The sequence below is a fragment of the Eumetopias jubatus genome, unplaced genomic scaffold (genome assembly GCF_037043125.1).
Source record: "Eumetopias jubatus isolate StellerSeaLion01/CBP00866 unplaced genomic scaffold, mEumJub1_p1.0 scaffold_7, whole genome shotgun sequence".
Lineage (NCBI taxonomy): Eukaryota > Metazoa > Chordata > Mammalia > Carnivora > Otariidae > Eumetopias > Eumetopias jubatus.
This window is the reverse complement of record NW_028274813.1, coordinates 107,348,724-107,366,811: the sequence shown is the minus strand read 5'-3', so window position 1 is coordinate 107,366,811 and position 18,088 is coordinate 107,348,724. Positions and strand designations below refer to the sequence as shown.

At 37.5% G+C, this 18,088-nt stretch overlaps 1 protein-coding gene and 1 pseudogene across 1 annotated transcript; both read right to left on the bottom strand.

Annotated features, from left to right (window-relative positions):
* Positions 1 to 2,289: 2,289 nt before the first annotated feature.
* Positions 2,290 to 2,670, bottom strand: LOC114206311 (large ribosomal subunit protein eL34 pseudogene; annotated as a pseudogene).
* A 10,085-nt stretch (positions 2,671 to 12,755) lies between these two features.
* CUNH15orf61 (chromosome unknown C15orf61 homolog) lies at positions 12,756 to 17,979 on the bottom strand. The gene is made up of 2 exons (XM_028100055.2): positions 17,627 to 17,979; positions 12,756 to 13,083 (listed from the first exon to the last, which is right to left on the bottom strand). The coding sequence occupies exons 1-2, from the start codon at positions 17,970 to 17,972 to the stop codon at positions 12,956 to 12,958; spliced, it is 474 nt and encodes a 157-aa protein (XP_027955856.1). The 5' UTR covers positions 17,973 to 17,979; the 3' UTR covers positions 12,756 to 12,955.
* Between the last annotated feature and the right edge of the window lie 109 nt (positions 17,980 to 18,088).

Sequence of the window (18,088 nt, the reverse complement as noted above, 5' to 3'; positions counted from 1 at the left end):
GCCTTTCCCGACCCTCGTTAAAGGCGGCCAGGTGAAACCAGCTAACAAACGAAGGACGAAACTGAACTGGGACTGGGTCGGTCAAAAGCCAATTGACGACACAAAATTGCATACCGTTTGCGGCAGCCCCAGAAAGAAGTGCAGCTCTCCTTTATCCCTACTTTGTCAAGCCGTCTACCTTGACGGGGTTTGTGCGTCAAATCAGCAAGAGCAAGGCAAGAACTCAAAAAGTGCTTGTCTTTTTCTCTTCCTTCTTCCACGCCACAGATGCGGAAGGTCATCGTCTTCCTCTCGTATTAGCCACGAGTGTATGAATTTTTTGTTTTACCTCACGATTGCCCTGAAATAGTAAACATCCCTCTGTTCAAAAGCAACAGTTAAAAAAATAAGGGAAGAGTTCAACTGCCAGGGGACAGCTGCAGTAGTGGCATCATGTTATGTTATTAAATCGTTGCAGAAAATATCCGGTCTCGTCCATAAATTTTCAACTAGATAGCAATGTTTACGCAATCGGTGATAGCTCATGCAGTAGCAATCACCCTGGGTTGTTTTTTAAATGCCTTGTTAACCTCATTTTAAAGTGCACAATTGTGTTGATCTATGGTGCCTAGATAAAAGTTTGTTTACAAATTGCAACGTGTAGGTTGGTCCATAATCTGCTAATAAAGGGGCACATGTCGCTTTGCAGTTGGGTGCTGAATTTTGTATAAATTTGGTGGGAGAGGAGTGACAGTTTCCCCCTAACACTCAGTTTATGCACGCGCGAGAGAAAATAATTTAAATGTTGATTAGTTCAGTATAATACCAAAAAATTTTGTGCATATTTTTCTCTGAATTTCTTTTAAATTTAATTTGAAAGTCCGTGTAGGAGATAAATTATCTCTTTTTAGTTATTGTAGATTAATAGCTTAGGTAAAAATTCATTTAATCAGATGCTCCAGATATTCTGAAATTGCCCTTTTCCACCTGCACCTCAGTCCCGTGAAAAGTAAACAGTGTGCCCAAGGTCCCCATGTACCTTTCATTGAAAGTTCATTTCCTATTATTTGAGAAAATAGACCACAAAACTAGAAATTTTCTATGAACCTATCAGTTGTTAAACAGCTTTTTAATTCATAGTACTATGGGGAAAACCAACTCAATTTGTACTTTCAATTTTTCTGGATAGGTATGTACCCAGAAGTGGAATTGCTGGATCATATAGTAATTCTATTTTTAATATTTTGAGGAACCACCATGCTGTTTTCCACAACGACTGCACCATTTTGCATTCCCACCAGCAATGCACGAGGGTTCCAATTTCTCCCCATCTTCACCAACACTTGCTATCTTCTGTATTTTTGATATTGGCCATCCTATTGGATGTTAGGTGGTATCTCACTGTGGTTTCAATGTGCATTTCCCTAGTGATTAGTGATGTTGAGCATCTTCTCACATGCCTGTTGGCCATTTATATATCTTCTTTGGGGAACTGTCTATTTAATTCCTTTACCCATTTTAAGAAAAAGATTTATTTGAGAGAGAGAGAGATCATGAGCAGGAGGGGCAGAGAGAGAGGGAGAGAGAATCTCAAGCAGAGTCCATGCTGAGTACTGAGCGCAGAACCCAACACAAGGCTCTGTCTCACAGTGCTGAGATCATGACCCCAGCCAAAACCAAGAGTTGGACACTTAACTGACTACGCCACTTAGGCTCCCCCCTTTGCCCAGTTTTAAAGAGGGTTATTTATGGTTGTTGTTGTAAAGTGATATATTTTTAATGAGGAAAATCCATTTTGCTATTGTAAATCACAGAGGTTTTCTTTCATCTCTTTTTACCTTGCTCTCAATCTTGAGTTCTTAACCCAGAATCTGACTCCTTCCTACCACTTCACAGCTGCTACCCCAGTTCAAACTACCATTGCTGTTTTCTCCTAATCTTCTGTTTCCACCTTTGCCACTACTCTATTCTCAACCCAGTTGCCAAGGTTAGATAAGTCACTCCTTTGGTTAAAATTCTCCAGATGGCTTCCTAACTTGTGCAGGGTAAAAACTGAAGTCCTTTCCTTGACCTATAAAACTCTGCACATTCTGCTCCCGACACTTTCTGGACCCTCAAACCTCATCTCCTACTACTCTCCCTCATTCACACCAGCCTCCTCTCACTGTTCCTTGAACACATCAGGCATTCTACCTCAGGGCCTTTGCATTTGCCATTCCCCCTGCCTGGATTGCTCTTAGCCCTGGTATCCAGATGGCTCACTGCCTCGCATTCTGCAGGTCTTTTGCTGTTGTTGTTGTTATTGTTTTATTACTCAAAAACGGCTCCTTTTTTTCTTTTTTTAGCTTTCTGACTCAGTGCTTGTGATTTCAACACTTCCACAACGATTTGCTGCTCCTTGGTAAGGAAAGCATGCTTGATCCTGTCTTGAACACACTTAGCATACATGGAACCACCATAGGCCCTGCTGACATGTTTTTCTGTTTTAGACAACCTCATAAGGACTTTAGGTCTCACAGCACGAACTCCTCGAAGTCAGCCTGGGCATAGGCTACATGGAGATTTTGGTGCTTTCCCAACCTTGTTGGTATAAAGGTAAACAATTCTATTATCAGGGCTTGTGGACAGTCTAGTTTTGTTAGAAGCTGTATTGTAGGACAGCCTGCAACGGTATGTCAAACGCTGGACCATTCTGAACACCCATGGATGCCCTCCCCAGAAGAGCACATTCTGTAGGTCTGGACTTAAATGTCACCTTCTAGCTGCAGCCTTCCTTTAGCACACACTATGGAAATTACAAACCAGCCCCAAACCCACTCCACCCATAGATACAAGCTCTTTTATTTTTCTCCTAGCACTTATCACTATCTAACATATCAGGGGTTTCACTCATTTGTTTGTCTCTCCACTAAACTCTAAGGTAATGAGGGAGGGGAACTGTGTGTGTCTTTATTCACTGCCATGTCCCTAGCACCTAAAATAGTACCTGGCACACAGTGGGCACTTAAATATCTGTTGAGTAAATGAATGGATTTTGAAGGCAAGGTGGATTGAGTAATAGGAATGCAACTGCCATGTACATTTCTTGCCCGTCTTAAGTCTCACTTGCTCCTTTGCTTTGCCGCCACCACCACCATCAAGAATAACAACCATTATAGACTCCCAATGAACTACAAATTTTATAGCAAATATTGATTCCCTCCTATGCTCGAGAATTCCACTTATCTCCTTCAGGGCCTACTGTGGGCCCTTATATATAACACTCAAATACTTGCTGATTAATTTTGATTTAAAAGAATATGACGTGGGGCGCCTAGGTGGCTCAGTCGGTTAAGCGTCCCATTCCTGATTTCAGCTCAGATCATGATCTCAGGGTCATGAGATCAAGCCCCATGTTGGGCTCTGTGCTGGGGTGGAGTCTGCTTAAGATTCTCTCTCTCTCTCTCTCTCTCTCTCTCCCTCTCTCCCTCCGCCCCTCCCCCCTCACATGTGCACACACACTCTCTCTCTCTCTCAAAAAATAAATAAATAAAAGAATATGATTAGAACAGAGGATGAAAACTCTTAACTTCCCAGTGGAGAAACCTAGCAGACACCATCTTAAACAAGTGATCAAGGTTAACTTCCCCAGTAATAGGTTATGTTGGTATTATGTGCTCTCTAATATGAGGCAGTAAAGGCAGTTCACCTCTGTGGTCTTCCCAAAACTCATAGCCCCAATCTAATCATGAGAAAAACATCAGACAAACCCGAATTGAGGGACATTCTACAAGGTACCTGACAGGTACTCCTTAAAATTGTCAAGGCTGGGGCACCTGGGTGGCTCAGTCAGTTAAGCATCTGCCTTTGGCTTAGGTCGTGATCTCAGGGTCTTGGGATCGAGTCCTGCATCAGGTTCCCTGCTCAGCGGGGAGTCTGCTTCTCCCTCTCACTCTGCTCTTCCCCCAGCTTATGCTTTCTCTCTCGCTCTCTCAAATAAATAAATAAAAAGTCTTTTAAAAAGTAATAAAATTATTTCAAAATTTTTTTATAGTAAGCTGTGTTTCTACACACCAGCAATAATGTATTGAAAATTTTAATTGTAAAAAGATATAATTGTACAATTTATAATAGCAATAACCACTAAACAATAAACATTTTCTTCATGTTGCCTAATATCCTTTAGTCTTAAAAAAGAAGAATATGAAGAGGCATGAACAAAAATGAGCACAGATAAACCCCTGAACATCCATTATGTGACAAAATTGTCCTATGCATTGTAGGTTCAGATGATGGACTCTGTAGACAGACTGCAGGGGTTGGACTAACACCATGTGTGACCTTGGGTAAGACTTCTTGGTTTCCACAACTAAAACATAGGCATCAAAACAGTGCCTAACTCACTGGGTTGTTATGAGAGGATTAAGTGAGTTAATACGTATAGAGTGCATAGTCTAGGACCTGGCACAAATAAATGCTATGAAAGTGTTCGATAAACTCCTTATTGTATACATGAAGACAGTTAAGATTTAGAAAGCTCTAATTTTTCCCTGTCATTTAACTGGTAATGGTATGACAACTTAAACCATGTATTTTATCTTCAAAACAAGGTTCTCTGTATTACCCACAGTAGAACAGCAATAAACACCAAACTAAATAGCATGATTAGGAATCAGAGATAGGCATGCAAGAATGAAGTACAATTTCAGAATTAAAGGAAACTTACAAAATCACCAATCCAGTTCTCAGTCTAATTCAAGAATTCTCTCCATGTCTACCTAAGGAATTGTCACACAGCCTCTCTGAACATATCCAACAGCAGGATTCACTGACTCAAGAGGTAGCCCATTTCATGTTTGGCCAAGTCAATTGAAATGTTCTTGTCTCCTAGTTACCAACATATTGTTTATAGTTCTATTTAAAATGAGTAAGTCTAACTGATCCTAATATTTTCTGTTTAATGTTTCACTTCATTTACTTCTGCATATCATTTCATTTGACTTTAAAATGAGAAGACAGACAACACCTTTTGAAATGCCTCAAAAGGATATTACAACAAGATTCAAGTCTTTCGTTTTTCAGAATACATAGAACAGTGTACGTTAATTCATTACATGTGAGGTATTTCAAAACTTGTTGCTGTTCTTGCAAATAATTCATATGATCTCCAGGTATGTATCCTTTTCTTGAAGCTCTTAAAGATGAAGACAAGTTTTCTTTTTAATTTTGACTATCACACATTAATTCCACACAAAGTCTTCATTATATGATAAATGTTGCAAACACAAAATTAGTAAGATGTAGTTCTCATCCAGCTGTGTACAGAAGCTGGTTTTTTTTTCCCCCCAGTATGGCTTGAACGGACCCTGTACATAGATTTAGAGCTGCTAGATTTTGTTGACAAGTGAAATTACTAAAATTTGCCTTCAACGTGGTCAATGCAAAACTATTTAGAGGATGAATGAATATTGATTTTTAAATGTAATCTAAAATTAGGTGACACTGGGTGCCTGGGTGGCTCAGTTGGTTAAGCAACTGCCTTCGGCTCAGGTCATGATCCTGGAGTTCCAGGATCGAGTCCCGCATCGGGCTCCCTGCTCAGCAGGGAGTCTGCTTCTCCCTCTAACCATCTCTCCTCTCATGTGCGCTCTCTCTCTCTCATTCTCTCTCTCAAATAAATAAATAAAAAAATAAACTTAAAAAAAATAAATAAAATTAGGTGACACTATTTAGATTTTTATTCCAATTTCATTTATAAATTTGGAGAACTGAAAGCATAAGAAACTATAATTTTGGCTTCATCTCACAGCAAGGGCCTTAATATCATGTGTAAAGAAAGGTTATAGGATAATTTCCTATCTTCATGGACTTTCATTCACTTCTTTTTTTTTTTTTAAGATTTTATTTATTTGACAGAGAGAGAATGAGAGATAGAGAGCATGAGAGAAGAGGGCCAGAGGGAGAAGCAGACTCCCCGCTGAGCAGGGAGCCCGTTGTGGGACTCGATCCCGGGACTCCAGGATCATGACCTGGGCCGAAGGCAGTCGCTTAACCAACTGAGCCACCCAGGCGCCCCAACTTTCATTCACTTCTTAAACGTATTCATTTTTTGAAATAGAAATATCCATTTTTATTAAGTGGAGTTAAAATTAAAAAATTTTTTAATCTATTTACTGGAGTATTGATTTTCATTTGTATTTTTTTTATTCTTCCTTTAGGGTAGACAACTTTTTTAGGTCTGATTTTAAATTATGCACCTATATGAAAATAGAGCAAAATGAATCACTTTGTGGTTAATAAATTCAATGTTCTCTTTACAGACAGATTGTTATAAAATTACTGATATGTTCTAGCAGAAGCAGTAAAGGTTATGTCAAGCAACTACTAAAAAAAATCATACTACGTAGTGTTAATGATGTTACCTTAACATACCAGCTTCAGGGGCTGCATAATTGTTTCTGCCAACCCATAAATTTTTGAGTAACAACAAAATTATTGTGATTTTTCTTACTAAATAATTCATACATTACAAAGCATGTATGTAACAAGGTCCATGAATCACTAAAGCATATAATGATCATATATCTAATGACATATCTCTTTTCATAAGATGAATTCAAATAGATTTATGTATTTAGGTTAACTAAAAAATACTGAGTTTATAAGGTTCATAATTCTATCATCAACAATACGAAAACTTCAAATCTTCTCTAAGAAGTACAGCTCCCATGATTTGCTTTTAAAAACTGGAAGCTTTTGTTTATCAAAATCCTTGTGTTTAAGCTACTTTTCATGAAGTTTTACTGCTTTTAAATTGATACTATAAATATCACTGAAGGTAAATTAATAATATAATGGAGTAGTACAGTGTTCATAAACTGTATTTAAAATGATATAAGTGCAACTAAAATAGCTATAAGCAATACTATATGACACCTCATACTAGTAGTAGCTAATATTCTTTACCCAGCAACTAGGATCTAAAAGAGGATATTTTCATTTACTAACATTTTACATGCTTTTCTTTGGTCTTATCTTAAATAATCTCAAACCAAGTACATCTTTTTAAAACAACACATCTCTTGGGGTGCCTGGGTGGTTCAGTCATTAAGCATCTGCCTTTGGCTCAGGTCATGGTCCCAGGGTCCTGGAATCGAGCCCCACATCGGGCTCCCTGCTCGGTGGGAAACCTGCTTCTCCCTCTCCCACTCCCCCTGCTTGTGTTCCCTCTCGTGCTGTGTCTCTGTCAAATAAATAAAATCTTTAAAAAAAAAATCTCTTTATGCATGTGTGTATGTATTTTTATATTGAAGAATAATTGACCTATAACATTGTATTAGTTTCAGGATACAAGTATGTAATAAAGATATAAAAGTTTATCCTTAATGCTACTAAAAATGATCCCAAATGAGATTTCATCTACTTAATTAAAACTACGTTTCACAATTAAAATTTTTTAAATTCTAAGACTGCAATGTATAAAATGATATTAACATGTTTTACCTCTTATAATCGCTAACATTTTTCTAAACTCAATTATTTTCTATAGAAATCATGCAATCAGTTGTATTTCATTGCAGTAATATTAAATCCTTTACTAAATTTTAAAAATTATTTTTATTTGCAGTAAAATACATATAAAACAAAATTTGCCAATGTTAATAATTTTTTTAAAAAGATTTTATTTCTTTATTTCTTTATTTCTTTGAGAGAGAGAGAGAGAGTGCATACTTGGGGAGGAGCCGGAGTGGCGGGGAGAATCTCAGGCAGACCCGGCACTGAACAGAGCCGGCTGTGGGGCTGGATCCCACCACCAGAGATCATGACCTGAGCCTAAACCGAGTCTGAATGAGCCACCCAGGCACTACACCATGTTAACTATTTTTAACTGTACAGTTCAGTGGTATCAAGTACAGTCACATTATCATTCACGTTATTATACAACCATTGGTACCATCTGTCTGAGATCTTTTTTCATCTTGCAAAATTGAAACCATATCGCATTAAATACTAATGGCCCATTTACCCTCTCCCCATTACTAATTTAACAGTTTCATTGAGAGATAATTCCCATGCCACACAGTCTTCCATTTAGAATGTGCCATTCATTGGTTTGAGTATAGTCGCAGTGTTGTGAACCATCACCACAATTTTAGAACAGCTTCATCACCCAAAAAAGAAAATCCATACCCATGACATGTCACCGCCCATTTCCTCCCAACCTCCCCATCCCTAGACAATCACTAATTCACTTTGGCTCTGTAGATTTGCCTGTTCTGGACATTTCATATAAATGAAATCATGTAATATGTGGTCTTTTATGACTGGCTTCTTTCACTTAGCATGATGTGTTCGAGCTTTATCAATCCTATCATGTGTATGGGTCCATCATTCCTTTTTTTGACTGAATAATATTTCATTGTGTGAACATGCCACATTTTATTTATTCATTCATCAACTGGTGGCTATTTGGGTTGTTTCCACTTTTGGGCTAAAATGAACAATGCTGCTATGAACATTTTCATACAAGTTTTTGTGTGAACATATGTTTTCAGTTCTCTACAGTATATACCTAGGAATAGAATTGCTGGGTCACATGTTAAGTTCATGCTTAATATTTTGAGGAACTGCTAAACTTTCCCAAAGTTGTTACATCATTTTACACTCCCACTGATAATGCATGAGGGTTCCAATTTCTCCACATCCTTGGCAATACTTGGTATCATCTGTCTTTGTGATTATAGCCATCCTAGGAGGTATGAAGTGGTATCTCATTGTGGTTTTGAGTTTCCCAGCAGTTAATGTTGAACATCTTTTCATGTGCTTAGTAGCAAAAATTTGTATAATTTATTTGGAGAAATATCTGTTAAATCTATTTTTCAATTGGGTTTTTGAGTTGTAAGAGTTCTTTATATATTCTAGCTACAAGTCCCCCATCAGATACATGACAGATATTTTCTCCCATACCATCAGTTGGTTTTTCCTTTTCTTGATAGTTTCCTTTGAAGCATGAAAGTTTTTAATTTTGTTGAAGTCCAACTTATTTTCAGTTTTCATTTCCCTTTACTAACTTATCCTTTCCCCAATTAGGAGAATTTTATAGCAGGCTTTACACAAAATCAATTTCTTTACTAGAAAACTAACTGAAACTTTGGAAACACACTAAAAACAATCTGGATTTATTTTATTCCAGTTGTATTAAAGGTATTCTCAATTAGCAGAATAGAATTCCTAGAAGTAGCTGGATGGCCAAACTTATGTCAGTGAAACTATTTTAGCCACATTTTCGTTTAAAGAAGAAATTTTTTCTCAACATCTCTTCTCTAATTTATATTACAAAAATACTCTGTGGACCACGGTCACTATTAGTAACACTTCCTATGTTGGGAAAGCTCTTGTGTAACATTTGTCAAGCATATAAAATAGTATAAAAGTGAAATATAGTAATTAAGATTTGTGTTCTATCGATTGTGTAGCTAAAGTAATTTTTCATTACTAACATAAGATTTAATAAGTGTAAGTAGTTAAAGATTCTGACTTGGCACTAGTCATTAGCATGTGATTGAACTAGTAAAAAAATCAGTTAAAGCTGTGTTGATTACCACCTTATCTTTGAAAGGCAATTAAAGACCTCAATCATTGCAACAAGATTTGATTTTGCAGCCTTTATTGGACATTGATCTTTCAGCAAAGTGCAGTTACATTTTCCATTAATTTACAGTAACACAGTTTAACTTTGATACCCTAGACTGTTGACCCAGGTGAGATGTAATGCTAAATACTTGTTTAGGTTAAGATGCCCTCAAACATCATTACTGTCTGAATGGTAAGTGCTGAAAAAAAGATACCCGATCTACCAGCTTTAGGATAAGGTTTCTGTTATCTGCATTAGCTTTTAAATGAAATGAAACCAAGATCCTGTCTTGATGTCACCCCACCCATTTAAACATCATTCATTCTTTAATAGAATTAAGAGATACTTCATGAAGCATTATAGATGTTCTTGCTTAGAGTTTTGAGTGAATATAAATATAAATGACAAGAAATAAAATGTACATTGTAAAAGAAATATGTATGGCTTTTAATAATTAAAAATGTTTCATTTTTTTACTTTAGTCAACAATTAGCAAAATCTTAGTGACCAAATATGTGCGATAAAAGAAATAGCTATTTGTCATTTTGGTATGATAAGACATTAGCACTGAGAAACTAGGGATTTTTATATTAGCCACCTCGTCCATGCCAATTCTTATTGTATCCTTATGGTGGTTCACAGTTCACACAGGAACTAAAAATTTTGACCAGAAATTTCTTCCAATACTTGATAACTGATTTGCGTAGAAGTAACAATAGAAGATTCCTAAAATTTTATACTAACACTCATCTTCATTAAAAAATAGTTTTGCCTGGATTTTTTTTTAAAGACAAAATCCCATCAAAGAAGTATTGGCAGAAAAGCTGTTTTTGGTTGTTTCATCAACTAAGAATATTCCTAATATCCAGAATGGCAGGGTCAACTCGGAACACTGCCTGCCATCTCAGGCATATTCAGCTCTCAAGCAGGCAACCATACAATGCCTCAATTTGTCTCCTCCTTTCTTCCTCTCCCTTGTTTTTAAAATCCTTCCGTTAATGACGTTCTTTACAAATAAATACATATGGAATGGAAGAATGAGGACTACAAAACCAGCTTTTACTGAAATAAAACTGACATTTGCTTACAAGCATATTTATCATACATTTTAAAGTAGAAAGTTTCCTTGTTTTGTTCTTCTCAGATTACAGGTGGAAAAAACTAAGACACTAAGGAGTAGTTATTAGCTTGAGGTCAAAAAGTAATACAGGACTGACACTAAAATAGAATCAATCTCCTGACTTCTAGCATTTATACTTTACCCCTTTTAGACCACAATGCTTCCATGTCATATTCAACTTTAAAGGAAAAACTTAAACCATTACTGTTCAATGGGGAGCATTTTTAGACTAAAACGTTCACAGTAAGACTTAATAAATCCAATGAATGATATTTTAATATTTGAACTATGCCCTTAGCCATCGAGTTCATCCTTCACCATGATCAACTCCATGAGAGCAAGAGGTCTATTGATTTTCATGTAATACAAGAAAATATTACATTTGCTTAATTGTTACACAGCGAGCGCATGAGACAAGAAATCAAGGCTCTATTTAATGCTGCAAGCAGCAGAGAATTACAGAGATCAATAGGGTAGTTTGTCAAAGATCTTTTCCAAGGAGACTTACCTATCACCATATGGACAAGAAGTCACACTGACTGTAGCTATTGAGAAACAGGTAAGCAGAGTCAGCAGTACAAATTATCAGAAATCAAATAGGCCAGTGTGAAAAGAAGTGCAACTCTACTGAAAAGCTGTATTTATAGTCTGGTAATTAAAAACCATTTTATCGGCCTTGTGCTAGGACCAAACCTTTACGGCAAGTATTGACAAGACCAGCAGCAGTGAATGAGCAGTATTTGACTTAAAACTTATGAGCTATAGTTATTTAACTTTGCCCATTACAGGGGAAATCAGTTCTAGCCTTCCTTGCAAAATGCTAATAGTCAGTTTTATTATTAATGAAGCTTAATGTAACACTATCTCCTTTGTGTAAGCCATTCATTTAACTAGTGTCAAGTATATTCTTCTGGACTAAATATAATGGCATAAGTACTTCTTTGATTAAAGTGTTATTTAGAATTGCATTTAGACAAGTGAACACTACATATATTTGAAGAACAGCTCACTTTCTGCAGCTCATTTAAAACAACTGCCTTTAAAGAAGTCAGTTTGTATTAATTTATTCTGGTATTTTCACCTCAGTCACTGCCACTCACTTTCTCTACTGATTTGCCAGAAGCAAGCACCCAAATGCTGGTTAGATTGTATTTTATAAAATATTTTGCTACAATAATGTGTGAATGTTGCAGAGTATCAGCAACACATTAACATAAAATGATATATAATGTATGCTTGTAATTATGGGAGAGATCATAAATCTTAAACACCCATTGGTTTAGAAATTAAATAGTTCTACTTAGTTCTCCCTAAATTACTCCAAATTTCTGAAATTTACCATTCGTCTGGGTATTTTGTAACTACCCCCAAGGATAAATTTTTTTTTAATGACTTTGCTTTCAAAAATGCAATTAACTTAATAAAATCTTAACACAAAACTGCTATCAGGTCTTTAAAATTTCAGCCCATTTCCCAATGCCAAGAAGTGTATGGATATGTACCATTTCAGCTAATTGCTTTTATAAACAGTCACCAAATTTATTCTTCTGGGTCTTTCTAGATCTTAATTGTTCTTACAGCTTTATCAGCATGCTATTTTAACTTTTAGTAAGTCTTAATTTCATTCGTCTTGCTACATTTACGTTAACCAGAGTCATTATTTTTTTAAGAAAGTAGTATGGTATTGGATGTTTAGGCAATAAGAAGTTTCAACATTACATCTAGACCTCTCATCTAGGTAAATGGCACAAGGGCTTTAAGACATTCCCATTGAAAATCCTGGCAGCTGAATAGTTTAGATTTCAGATTACAATTAGAATCCATCAGTTTTGGAATTGCCAATGGTATTATCTCCACATATATCCTAAAATCCTCTACTTCTTTTTCCAGTGTCCTATAAAAGATCCATTTTCTCCTCAAAGAATCAACTTGAATTGTTAATACCTAACGGCAGAATATATGTATGTTATAATAATTTTTTATCTGTAATTTAACCCAATTCTAGGAAAAAAATTGGTATATGCTTCATGCATCTGCAGTTCCCATTGGCTAAACCGAGCACGCAATATATAACAATGTATGAAAAGCTTTGCCTCTTGAGGGCAATGATTCATCTTAAAGAACCCGACACCATAGAAAGAAAAAGGTGTTTACAAAAGTTTTATTTTAAAGGGTCAAAAATAAACATTGCATATACACACAAGAGAAAATCCACTGATATTTATGTTCTCCAATGCACACCTTCAATACCTGGCACCTTCATCTTCTTTATTTAGAAAATAAATTGTTATTGGTCCATAACTGGTATGTACAGTCTCTGTGACTCTAGCAAATAACCAGGAGCCAAGTCCATATAATAAGGTTGGAATACCTAGAAAACAAATGAATATGTTATTAATGAACATCAATGCTTATTAATTAATCATGCATCCATGTATTTGTCATGGTACAAATCACAGAGCACTCTTCTGCAATGTCAACAAATTGTAAAGTTATGAAAATATAAAGATATGAGTACAGACTGATTCTAATTAGCTAAGAGCTCAATTTCATCAGTTTGTGGAATATGGAAACAACTGTGTGAGCCTAGAGATTTTTAAAACTATAGATAAAGCTGGTTTAAGTTTTAATTCAAAGCACTTTAAGCACTAATTTGTCACTTCCAAGTAATTATGAATTTTTTTTGAAAGATTTTATTTATTAATTTGACAGACAGAGACAGCGAGAGAGGGAACACAAGCAGGGGGACGGAGTGGGAGAAGCAGGCTTCCTGCTGAGCAGGGAGCCCGATGCAGGGCTCAATCCCAGGACCCTGAGATCATGACCTGAGCCGAAGGCAGACGCTTAACGACTGAGCCACCCAGGTGCCCCAATTATCAAGTAATTCTATATACTTTTCACAAATAAGCAAATAGAATATTCATTAATTTAGTTGTAGATGCTCTGGATTGGTGGCTTTAAGCTCAAATTACTAGGTCAACTTTACTGTGCTTTATGTCAAACAGTAACACTGATGGCTAAAGTAATTTTTTGTACAACTTAAAAGAAACTGGGTCAAATAGCTGTCTTCGAAACCTAAGGTAAACCCTAATTCTAAGGAAGATTTTAGTATAACAGGTATGAGAAATATTCCCATGAGTATTTTTACAACTGATTTGAAAACAATCTTTTTTCAACCTATTTGAAATAGGTATACAGTAGGTTCCAACAACATGTTTCTTCTTTGGAATATTTCCATTTGATAAGATTTTGCTGTTATAGTTGAGATTAGTTGCCATTTGCGATACAGGAAACTAAACATATACTAACCAGAGATAATGGATTAAGTACTCATGCATATGACACTATCTTGGATACAAAATAAACTTTCACAGCTCCTATCTCTTTTAAGGCAACTATTTAAAATCAATGACTATTAACATACTAAAAACATGTATAAAACCACAGGCATATGAATCAATAACAAATGTATACTCTATACAAGTATTAATTTTATTGTTCTTGTGTAGGAGTTGGACAGAAAAATGACAATTTAAAAGAAGAGCTCTACATTTGGAAAATTCCTCTTTCTAGTTAATAGGGAGATCACATGCTCAGGACTGATCCTATTGCTAGATTTTTTTATTTTTCTGCAAGAATATATTTGCTGTATTATGCTCGTTTTGAGTGTGTAAGTGCATTGGACTACTTTGTGCTTTTTCCCTGAAGCTGCATTCCAACCACTGTGATGCCAGAGATTAATCAAAAGAAGCGTCACTAGCTGGCAATGAGAACAGGCAAAAATGCCCATTCAGGCTGGCACCCCTCTATTTTTAGGAATATACTGGGTCACAGTTTGTCACCATCACAGGGTTCCCTGGAACTCTCATGAAATCTTTGACAGTATATTTGCCTTCTTTCCCTTGGTAATACCCCAAAGAATCTCTAAATGCTTCAAGGGAATGTCACAAAAAAAGCCACAAAAACTAGCATCATAAAGCTACTTATCAAAAAGAAAAAAAAAGTAAAGGGAGTATGGGTAGGGAAGTAGACAAGAAAACAGGCAGAAGTGAGTGAAGAGTAGAGGGAGAAGTTGAAATAAAAAATAAATTTAATATACAGTATCACAACTTGAAAGCTGAAAATCAATGGAAGAACAAAATAGGTTCTAGAAACAATTATTAATTTTCTAAATATATTGACAGTAAAATATATAAAATATGCCTTTTTAAAAAATAAAATATGCCTTTTAAACCAATGCTAAGGATATAAATTTAAGGAATGGCTGGTGAAACTGAAATCTTGTTTTACAGTACTTATCAGTTTTCAGTTAAAATATTGGCATGTTTTAAAAACCACACAAATCAATGGTCAATAGTTTTTCAGCTAAAATGGGAGAACTGACCAAAGATTACTAGCTTATAATAACTACATTATCACTTTTAAGAAAGAGCTAGGAACCACTATCAGTAATGCTGTTTGATAGGGGATTGTGCTGTGATACACGAGTCAGAAATTCTCTATTTCTTTTTTCCTGCAGTCTACTTAATGTAGTCAGGCTAAAATGAGATTTGCTACTTAAACAATTTAAACATAAAAAAATAATTTTCTTTATCTATAGCACATATGCTATAAAGTCTGTAAAATTCCATGAGAAATTATTTTTTTCCCAGACTGAAACATAACATAAAAATGAACATGAACGTCAGTTCTTTGCATAATAATTCATTTTGAGTCAGCTGAACAGTAGGTAAACCACTGTCAAATTAAGCACTTAAAAAAAATTAGAACTTCTTAGCAAGTCTCCGATTACCCATTCATTCCAATGGTAAGTTGCTTTTCTTAAATCTCAATCTATTTCCCAGCAGGATACCCAGACTGATAAAACCATCAGTAAAATGTCAGCTTCCATTGAAGGGAAGGCAGAGGAGAAAGGGAGGGAACAAACGGTAAAAGAGAAATCTTTATTATTTACAAAATGGAAAAATGAATTACTCTGATAATTACTAATTTAGAAGGGAATAAGAGGAATAAAATCCTAAGTATTTTTATTAATAGAATAGGTATTTGATGATCCAGAGGGGGCATCACAGAACCGGAAAGAATCTATTATCTAATTCCCTACCTTAAGACAAAAATATAAAATAAACATCACCAAATTGGTGAATACACTGCTCTTTAAAAAGTCCAGAAAAAAATTCCCTTTACCAGTAAAAGCCAATTCATATTAAAGCATGCATGAGCAGAAACTCTTCCCTTTTGTTTAACTTAAAACTCTTATTCCTGTTTGGGCAGGATTTTTAGAATTTCCAAAGACCATTAAATCACTCTTCAGCCTTCTCTTCCACATAGAAAAACAACTGTTGTTTCTTTCCTCAAAATGTTTCACTTCTTTGTGTGAGCATGTTCTGGGTATTCTACTTTTCTTTGGATTTCTTTGCATGTATATTTAAAAGAGAAGCCCCTAATCATTAAGGTGTTCTTAAAGTGTTAAGTTTCAAATGAAAACTTTCTTTAAAAGGCATTTGGCTCATGGTTTACCTATCATCCACCAATTATACTTTTCCTAACCTGTTACGCTTTACATTTGGGATGAAAGACTGATTCTAAAAATGCTAAAATAAACTTCTTCCTGAACCTATTCATCATTCCAGTCTTTAGAATCCAATTTTCCAAGTAAGCTTACCCTTCAACTTCAACCTCAAAATTAGAGGGTATGCTCTATGTAGTCCATCAGCCAAATAGACAAATTTTTAAAGAATTACACATTGCTAAATAATTATCTTCTCCTTGGGTGGACTGAACCCACGATAGTCCCAGTAGACCAATGGCTCAAAAATCCCATGACTGACGTATGTGAGTTACTATAAGCAAAAATACATAAATACCATATTTAAATTAATAAGCCATCAGATTATATAATACCAGTGCAGGTGCACAGGGGTTTAGCTTTAACTCTAAAAAACTGGTTGGGTAACATGGTCCAGCTCCCACGTCTAGATTTTGAATTGCTAAAATCTGGATCAATGTGATATTACCTATTAAAAGGTTCAAAACATCTTGAGGCCTCTCGATTAAGATACAAACGATATACCCACGTCAATGTTCATGCCTCTTCCCTCATCAGCCAAAGAAAATAAGCATCCAGCAAGAGTAAATTCTCTCCGAATTAGAATATTCCCATGAAAACACAGAAATATTAAAGAGGCAGAATATTTTGGTACCTTTTAGGCCTAGCACCTTAGAAAGCTGATATGACCGGTGAAAACCTTCAGTGCTTTTAGGAAAACGCACTTGCTGGGATTTCATATAAAGAAAACAATGAAACTCAGAAAGTAGTTCCAGTTATAATACTGAATGCACCCAAGAAAATGACGGTCATGGGAACGAATCCTGCCATGCAGTAAGACATCTCTTAACTTCAGAGCCACTGTGCAGTGGGATCGTTTCCTTACACCCTCATTCTTACTGCCCACTGTAGGGGTCCTCCCAGTCAAGAGCTGCGGCAGGTGAGGGTGGAATGAATGTCTCCTCCCCAAGGGTGACGCAGTGTGGTCCCTGGATATAGGTCTGGGATAAAGCCCGACTTTTCTGGGAATGACTCAGTGCAACTACTCAGCCCCGACAAGCACGTACGGGGAGCGACTGGGGTGGGTGGGGGGAATCCAAAATACCAGGGCCAAGGCCAGTCCTAAAACGCCGCAGAGGGGGTTAGACGCCGAGGTAGGGTCTGGGAAACCCAACAGCGCGGGCCCAAGCGTGGCGAGCGCGTGCGCCCAGGCGAGCCTGCGCTGGGCCGAGGCGGGGCTCCCCGGCGCTGTCGTGGCCTGACCTTGGGACCGGGGTCTCGGCGTCTGAGCGACGTTTGTCAGCGTGCTTTGCAAACAGTGATCCCATTCTCAGCGGGACGTGCTTCACCGGCCCGGGCCACTCACCCAGGTTGACGACCTTGAGCGCCGTGAAGAACCGGTCCTGCCCGGCCAGGTCCTGCCAGGGGGCCTTGGAGCAGTGGTACTTGATGTAGGGGAAGCAGCCGGTACGCAGGACGTGGTAGTTGGCGTCCTCCACGGGCCAGTTGAAGTGCGAGAGGCCGAACTGGTCGTTGCGGACGGCGCTGTAGGGCACGCAGAAGGAGGTCCAGTGCGGCAGGCGCCGCTGCAGCAGGTGCCGCGTCAGCACCTCCGAGGAGCGGGGCTTCGGGCGGGAGGCGGCGCCCGAGGCCCAGGGCCGGCACAGCAGCAGCCGGAGGGCGGCCTCGTGGGCCCTCCGCAGGGGTTCCATAGCCGGCCTCGCTCGCGTCCCCGCCCCTCGGCGGCCGTAGGGCGCGCGCCGCTGGGGGCGGGGCCGCCGGAGCGCGCGCGCGCCCGCGCCCCGGGGCGAGCAGCGGGGACGCCCAG

What these genes read in the sequence shown, in the direction of transcription:
- CUNH15orf61 (XM_028100055.2), bottom strand. Translation starts at nt 17,972, where the DNA reads ATGGAACCCCTGCGGAGGGCCCACGAGGCCGCCCTCCGGCTGCTGCTG. An exon ending in GCTCAAGGTCGTCAACCTGG is followed by an intron (nt 13,084 to 17,626) that starts GTGAGTGGCCCG and finishes TTTGTTTTCTAG; the next exon opens with GTATTCCAACCTTATTATAT.